Genomic DNA, 8,372 nt, shown 5'->3' with positions numbered 1-8,372 from the left:
AGTTGCAACCAGATCAGAAGCCGGAAGTATTGAGAAAGTGGGAGTTCTTCCCCTAGTAGAAATTCTTTGGAATCACAATCACTTTCCAATGTATTTAGTTTAAGCTACATCCACACTACTACGTTGACATGTTTAAATGGCATTTTAGGTTTGCTCTGCTACTCCATTACAATAGAGCACATGCTTGTGAGACAGTTTACAGTTCCTTGTTTGTAACAATGTGCATATTTACAAGGTTTTACCACCTAAATTGACTATTTGCAGTAGTATGTTAATGCCAAGCTGTAACCAAACTGCTAGATCAGCTCCAGCTTGAGACCGAAAGAATTTCTTTCTGGTTGTGACTCTTGATTATGATGTGTTTTACTGTTCTATGTTTTTCACAGTTTAGTGCAACCAAGGATGGCTCCCCTTGGTGTGTGGTGCGTAGAAGCTCGGATGAGTATCATTATAATGGTTTTCTGCAGCGTACTGGTTCCCTTACCCACAAATGCCTACATCTATGCTGTAAGTAATCTTTAGGCTTTAGCTATAAATATGATTCCTCAAATTCTCCTGGAGGTTATGTTAGTTATTTTATGTATATGTTGTTTTTGCAGCATTATAGCAATATGACCTCCATGTTGTTTGAGGACCTGCCTGCCTTTTTTGGCTCCCAACTTCCTAAGGATGGACTAATGGTAAGAGCAGATTGTTGGAGAAGGTGCATACAGGAAAATTAGAGGTTATAGTCCTTTTTGTAATAATGTTTTTTTTCTCTGTGTGAAAGGGAATTTTGGTGGCGTCTCGTCCACTCAATGGCTGTACAGCAATAGACCCTCCCCCTCCATTGCCACTATCTTATGATGCCAACACCACCAAATTCATCGCTCTCATCAGACGCTATGAATGCAATTTTGATATAAAGGTCAGTAATGTTTTGATTGACATTGAGTATGTTTAAGTCTCTGTGAGGCAAACTGTTTACTATGTGGAACTGTTTTTTAGGTCTTGCATGCACAGCAGGCTGGATACAGTGCTGTAATCGTTCACAACATGTACTCAGACACGCTGCTCAATATGAACTTCAGCAATGGTAATTCTCTTTTATATTTCAAACTTTACACATTCACACCATCTTAATAAAATGGTTAAAATTTAAATCTTGTTCATTTTTTCCTTCTTTTTAGACACTATTGCAGAGGAAATTTGGATCCCCTCTGTATTCACCAGCTACTATGCCTCCCAAATTCTCAGGAATTATATAATTCCAGAACAAGGGTAAGTAAAACCATTTCAGTGCTTGAAGAAATAAATCTATGAAATCATTTTTCAAACTAAATTTAATCTAGACAAAACCAAACCTTAACAGTCAGAATAAGATGTGCACAGACCAATACATACTGACTTTTTCAGCACTAGTGTTTATGATAATGTTGGTCTCTGCAGGGCCTATGTGATTCTCAAGCCGGAGTTTGCTTTTCCACTCTCATACTACCTTATTCCATTCACTGGAGTGGTTGGCATGATCATTCTTGTGATGTGTGTCGTCTTGGTAAGTATGCATATGATATAATGCTTCCCTGGGTGTTGTGTTATTATGTTTTGCATTCTAACCAAATACCTTTTTGGACGGAAATAATCGTGGTGCAATAATAACGGCATACAGTGTGTTTGTTTAGTCATCCCTGTTCCAAAGATAAGTCTCTTATAAGCAAGCTTAGCAGAGGCAAGCCTCGAATGCGCTGCTTTTACAGCAAAGCTTGAGCTAACTATCCTCTTATATGCTATATTTATTCAGTAGACACATCTGAAAACCTATTTTCCAAATCATTTTTGCTTACTCACCATGAGCAGTGGGGTCCTACATGAACACAATAAACAAACTCATTCGTGCATTTTGAGTGTCAGTGTAATTCTCCTGCCATGAGTAACATTATCTTTTTTGTATTGTTTAGATTATACGATGTGTACAGTACAGAAAAAGGCTGATGAAAAATCGTTTGTCCAAGGAACAACTGAAGCGGATTCCAACCCACAAGTTCAGGAAAGGTAACACGATGGCACTGTAGTATGTTGTTTTTAAGAATATTGGGACTAATTGCATGGGAATTTAATGTCTGTATTTGTGGAGCTTTTTATTTATAGAACAGGTTCTTAAGATGAAATGTTATGAAATGAAATGAATTATATTTCAATTTAATGTCAATTTATTATTTGAAATGACTCAAATTAATAACTTTTCTCCCCTGTTTTAGGGGACGACTATGATGTTTGTGCAATCTGTCTGGATGATTATGAAGAAGGTGACAAGCTGCGAGTATTACCTTGCTCACATGGTAAATATTTTATATGTTACTATGAAATTTATATGTTGCAGTGCAAAGTACCTCTACTGATATACAGAATGTGTACATCTACCACTCTTGCAGCAATAAGCTTTTGTACTATTTGAACATAAAGTACATGAATGTACCCATTCTTGCAAGTCAATATTTGTACCCCTACTAAGTACATCATTAAAAGCACAAATTGCACTCCAAGTGATCAAAAATGTTCATAAAGCAACATTATCCCTTTTCTTCCAAACTTGAAATTGCCAATTTCTCCTCCACTGAAGTCCTTGTTGCTAACTGCCACTCTTTCCGCTCGTCAGCCTACCACTGCAAGTGTGTGGACCCGTGGCTCACACAGACCAAGAAGACGTGTCCTGTGTGCAAACAGCGCGTTACTCGCAACAATGCAGAGCACTCCGAGTCCGAGTCTGAGGAGGAAACTGGAGGACGTGGGGGGGGAGAAGGAACGGGGGGCGAAGCAGACTCGGAGCGCACTCCTCTGCTCCGACCGTCCAACCCGGGGTCCCCCTCAGGGAGCCCAGGGGCCTATTCGGCCACCACCACTACTGCCCAGTGCCTTGCCTCCCCTCCACACTGCGACTCACCCATCCTGGCTTATGAAGGCTACCAATCCCCCACAGACGACACAGACTCAGACAGTGATGACGCAGGAGAAGACAGGCAGCACACTGATGACGACCTCGCTCAGCTGGTAGTGATGTAGTGGAGATCTGATGCCTGGACCATAGCTGCAACAAGATTACTTAGTTTGACCTAAAAGTGGTCTTTTTATCATCAGGTGTGCTATCACACTGTACTTTAAAATAGTTTGCAGATTTGTGGTAACACATTTATTATAACAGAATGTTTTACCCAGTAGCCAGAGGAGGTCTACTTGTTAGTGTCAAAGCACATGCAGCATATGTATTGAAGAGTACCAAAATCCAGCATTAAGCATCCAGCCACTAATTTACACATATTCCCTCCAATACTCCTAAATGTGTCTGTAGACCTCCTGTTTTAAAGCATGTTTTAATTCATAACTTGAACATGCAACGCAACCTAACCAATAGTGCTGCGCAAAAAGAATGGGCCTCTTAAATCTAATGTGTTGTATAAGTAAGAGTGTAAAGCCTGTGTTGCTAAACAGAATTAATTCTGTGTTCACACTAAAGTAGATCTTCTAGATTCAAGATTCAAAATCCTTTATTATTCCTACAATGGGGAAATTCACACTGTTCAAGGTTCTCTACGTAAGGTAAGTGTAGTATGAAGAATCTCTGTTGTTTGAATCCTAATTGCGTTATATTTGACAGCCCTTTTTTACCAGCTGTTTCTTAACAAGGATGGGCAAGTGGAGAGGAAGTGTTTGTTTTATCTTTTAATCCATTTAGGTCTCTTTTTGCATATTTTTCAAGCTATAGTTCAGGTCTCTGAAATGTCAGATTTTCTCAAATTCTACAGTAAATTACGCTATAATAGAATTTAGCAATATTGTTCTACATTTCTGCTGCTTTTACATTGTTATTGATAATACTGTGTGGTCAGTTTAAGGAAAATATCTTTAGCTTTATCCAGTTTGTCAAGTTGAACAAACTCAGGTTTTTTTAGCAACAAATTAAAGGTCAGTCGATATTGTAAATTAATAACATAGTGAGAATTAACTGGAGTTGGTCTTACATATTATTTTACCTTTTTTGAATCAGTAAAACATAGATTCACAAATATTAATAGATGTTTTCCATTTTTTTTTAATATATACCACAGAATGATAACATGTTGAATTATGGGACCCTCAAGGTGTTTTTAGGAAAAAAGAGCATTGCCTTACATTGGCCTTGATGCACATGTGTATGTTAAATGTTTGGAAATTGAAGGGACAGAATTTACACTCCTTTTGTTTTCCTCTTGTCTAGCCAGTATTTAAAACTACTGGTTAGAAAGATTTGATCTTGTCCCTGTGTTGTCTGTAAATGTGCTCAACATATGTTTTTATGGTGACGAACAAAAGAGAAACAGCCTTTGTTTCCACATTTGTTATGCAAGTAATGATTCAGACCGACAGCTTAGACATGCTTGATTTGCACCTGAAAGTTTGGACAAGCTCGGCGGCTGTCAAATTAGATTTGGTTTCTCTATTTAATAAAACGACCTAGATGGGGTCCACGTTGTTAAATTACACAAAGAGCAGTACAAATAGTTGTTTCAGCCAAACTCTTGCACTGCTCCAAATAAATGCACAGCGTTTACCTTGGTCCCACATTGTATATTCACAACTGGAATAAAAAAAAAAAAGTGTAATAATCACCTTACAGGGTGTGGACATTTTTTACCACTGTACAAATTTACCCACACTCCCTTTTCGCGTAGATGGATTTGTGAGCAGTGTTTACTGTGTATTTGTTTTCTATTGCTGCACTACAGTCAGAAAAATCTGAAATCAGAATAATCATTTAGGGCTCCAGATGTATTGAGGATTCTTTTATCAATTAATGTATAACCTCAACTTGATCAATACCACGAATCAAATAAGGGGACCCACAACTGCATACAACAGAGCAAACACTGCACAGTCTGTGTCTAAGGCTTTTTCAGTGAGTTGTATTTAGTGTGAAAGAGAAGAATCAGTAGGACTCTGAAATCCTAACATTCCATCTTTATATTCTACTGATGATTAATTAAAAGACTCGACGCTATCAACGTTTGATTGGGACACGTTGGCAATAGTCTGTATAGTAAAATGTTGGTTTTTCTTTTTGTAGTATGTTTCTAATGACTTTGTACTTTTGTTTTGCTTTCTATGTCCCTGAGACTGTTAACTGAAACAAATGAAAAAAACATAATCCCCAAACTATTATTTTTTCTTTTTCATTTAGAATGTGCCTGGTTTATCACACTTAAATAGTAAATGTACAGTGTCAATTTATGATTTTTGTGTATCAAGCAGGTTTGAAATCCATTCTGTGGAAAGCTGCATTTAATGTGTGATTTGTGGAAGATTAAATGATACTGAAATGGGACTGTGGTGCCACGGTTGTGTTTGAATGAGAAAAGAAAAAGGAAGTATCACTTTCTATAAAATAATGTCCTATTGTCCAGAGGTGGGGGGGGAATCAATACAGCATAGTATCGCAACATTTTCAGTGGCAATACTGTATCGATACACAGACGCCCTCTTTTATTATATATATATTATATATATATATATATATATATATATATGTGTTGGTCAGTTTGTCTGCTTGATAATTCCATTTTGCAGCAATAAAATTTAAGAACAAACAGAGAAATGTATCTTTTTAGATAAAACAGATGTTGACAAAGTTTCCTTTTGGGGACATCATTTAAAATTGGGAAAAATTAGACGTTGGAAAAAAGGTTATAAATGTTTAAAATCGCAATGATATCGTATCGTGGCATAATTATTGTGATGACATCGTGATTCCCACCCCATACTATTGTCATACATGATCATGGGCAAATTGTAACGAAATGGGTATTCTACTACCACAACTTCTACCATTAAAAAAAATATATATATATTTGTAAATATCTGAGCTGAAATAAATATCATTTAATTATAATACATAATGTCATGATTACAGAAGGAAATACTCCATTAAAATAATAAAGACTTTTTCCATGAAGTGTCATCTTCACCTACTGCCCCCAGTGTGCTGAGTCATGAGTTGCAGGTGGTTTCATTAACAATAATGAAAGGAAGCTTTGTAAAAGCATGGCTAATCCTGTTGGCATGTAACTAATTAGCCAAGAGCGTGGACACCCTGCTGAATTTGGAGTCGTTAGTTCTTTTTACTCTGATCATTAAAAAACACTATAGCACCATGACAGGTGTGTGTGTGTGTGTGTGTGTGTGTGTGTGTGTGTGTGTGTGTGTGTGTGTGTGTGTGTGTGTGTGTGTGTGTGTGTGTGTGTGTGTGTGTGTGTGTGTGTGTGTGTGTGTGTGTGTGTGTGTGTGTGTGTGTGTGTGTGTGTGTGTGTGTGTGTGTGTGTGTGTGTGTGTGTCCATGCTGCTCCTTCCCTCCTGCTGTATGTTCAGTTTGTAATATCTTGAATAAAATCTATACAGTTATTTTTCCTATGATCAAAGATGTTTTGGGTTATTTTAAATGAACATCATAATACCATTGGTGGTGAGTCATTGCTACCAAATACTTTGGGTTAATCAAAAACATTTACATATAATTGGTACAATGGCAGCATTGAGTAAAAAATTTAAAGTCACAATGTTTTTCATCAATGGTGAAAAAGAGCTTAAATACTATTAATACTTTTGTCTTTTCAGATCTGTTTAGCTGACATGGCCCATAAGGAGTTGAGTGCCTTTGGGTGTAAAAGTGATTCATTAAGACGTCCTACAGCTGGTGAATTCAGTCCTTTCAATCCCTCCTAACAAGCTCCAAGTCATTCACCATTTCATGTGCCTCACATCACATCACCTGCTGCTCTGAAGAAAAGACAATTCATGTTTGAGTTGAATAAATCCCAAAATAGCTACATTAGGTTAGCCATTGGCTGGATTATTTCATGTGTGGGACTACATAGGCTAGTGTGTTCTATGCAAGATGATAAATTAATATTGTTGCACAAGGCATATGGACATGGTTTGTAATTGACGGGACATGACAGCACATCAATGAATTTCTAAATCAAAAGAACCTGTTCCGAATCTTCACACTAATCCTCAAGTTTGCTTTGGGTGTGCTGTGTTTTAAAGCTTTAGAAATATTTGAATTTTCTCTGGGTTCTGACAAATGCAGTTCTAAGAAAAGATGCCTGGATCACTACCATCTGTGCTGAGATTGTCTTTCTGGCTATTCTTGACTGTATCTTCATTCGGGCTGCTGGATTCCAGAGTGACTCCTCAAGACCACAATGAGGTACGGTACACATTTATAGATGTTAGATTAGATTATTTTATTTTGAATTTGCCACTTGCATCTTATCACTGAATCTTCAATCATTCATTTATTTAATGTACCATTACAATTGGCTTATATTTTTATATTTTGGCTTGGCTTTTAAATATCAAAAGCACTTTCTCCACAAAATTAATACCCTGTTTAACTGCCTAGTATTGCCCTTTGTTATTCTTAAAATGTACCTTTACAACTTTGTGCAAAGAAAAAGAAGTAAATAATAAGAGTTTACATGTTCATAGGGTTTTTTGGATGGTTACCAGCCGCATCTTTTCTCCAGTCCTTTGGGAGCCAATGGCGGACCCGGAGAAGACTTTCCATTTGGATCCAGGGATGGCCATACCTTCCCACAACAAGTGGAATCTGCATTTATTATGGAAAATGAAGCACAGACTACAGAAGTGTGGCCACAAGTAATCCTGGATTACATGAGGCACCAGTTAAGGTTTAGAGGAAGGACAAAAAAAAGCACAAAAAAGGGATGTACTACTTAGCAGTTTATTGAAAAATGAAAGTAAAATAAAATAGTTTAAGAGTTGAATCTAATAAAAATATTGTTTGAATATCAAACCCTTTCTCTACGACTTTTTCGTTTACATGTGTTCCACCTACCATCATCTGCTGTTAACAGGTAATTTGGAAGATATGAATATACACATTAAAACAAGGTGTTCAAAATCACGTAAAAATTAAGTGATTCTAATATAACAAGTGGGGACAAAAGGCTTGGGGAGGACAACAGTCTGAGTTAGAAAAATGAAGAAATCGTCGAATATTAGTCTTTTGTGTACAAAATGTTCTCTCTGTTACTATCCCTCCAATGCAGCTCAGCAAAGACACGTTATCTGGGGTAATACAAAGAGGGATTTTCATACTGAAAAAAAACTCTGGAAAAGACCTACTTGATTTAACTAACTGACTGCTGAACCCTAATTTTAAGTTTAGATAAATGCAGAATGCAGGAGGAATGATTACAGCAACCAATTATAACATAAGTGATTCTGATTCAGACAAACCTACATAGGGGCACGTGATAATTGTTTTGAGATAGCCTTGAAAAAAATGTAAAGCTATCCTTTGACCTTATTGAAAAGCATTGATGAAAATTCGCAAATTG

General features: G+C 37.0%; 1 protein-coding gene and 1 long non-coding RNA gene across 4 annotated transcripts in view; one reads left to right on the top strand and one right to left on the bottom strand.

Moving 5' to 3' along the window:
- Positions 1-4,494, top strand: part of rnf167 (ring finger protein 167) — a 6,905-nt gene extending 2,411 nt beyond the window's left edge. For all 3 annotated transcript variants that reach the window (XM_032533990.1, XM_032533989.1, XM_032533987.1), the window contains exons 2-10: positions 387-507; positions 600-680; positions 770-907; positions 988-1,075; positions 1,170-1,260; positions 1,429-1,534; positions 1,938-2,031; positions 2,238-2,318; positions 2,636-4,494. In XM_032533990.1, the coding sequence (XP_032389881.1) occupies positions 403-507; positions 600-680; positions 770-907; positions 988-1,075; positions 1,170-1,260; positions 1,429-1,534; positions 1,938-2,031; positions 2,238-2,318; positions 2,636-3,039 (1,188 nt within the window). In that variant the 5' untranslated portion in view covers positions 387-402 and the 3' untranslated portion in view covers positions 3,040-4,494. The remainder of the gene's footprint in view (positions 1-386; positions 508-599; positions 681-769; positions 908-987; positions 1,076-1,169; positions 1,261-1,428; positions 1,535-1,937; positions 2,032-2,237; positions 2,319-2,635) is intronic.
- A 682-nt stretch (positions 4,495-5,176) lies between these two features.
- On the bottom strand, positions 5,177-5,826 carry LOC116700656 (uncharacterized). Its single transcript, XR_004334700.1, has 2 exons — positions 5,772-5,826; positions 5,177-5,403 (listed from the first exon to the last, which is right to left on the bottom strand). It is a non-coding gene; the product is annotated as an uncharacterized LOC116700656 (long non-coding RNA).
- Between the last annotated feature and the right edge of the window lie 2,546 nt (positions 5,827-8,372).

The sequence above is a fragment of the Etheostoma spectabile genome, chromosome 13 (assembly GCF_008692095.1).
Source record: "Etheostoma spectabile isolate EspeVRDwgs_2016 chromosome 13, UIUC_Espe_1.0, whole genome shotgun sequence".
Taxonomy (NCBI): Eukaryota; Metazoa; Chordata; class Actinopteri; order Perciformes; family Percidae; genus Etheostoma; species Etheostoma spectabile.
Note: the sequence above shows the minus strand (reverse complement) of the source record. Positions and strands in the feature narration are given on the sequence as shown.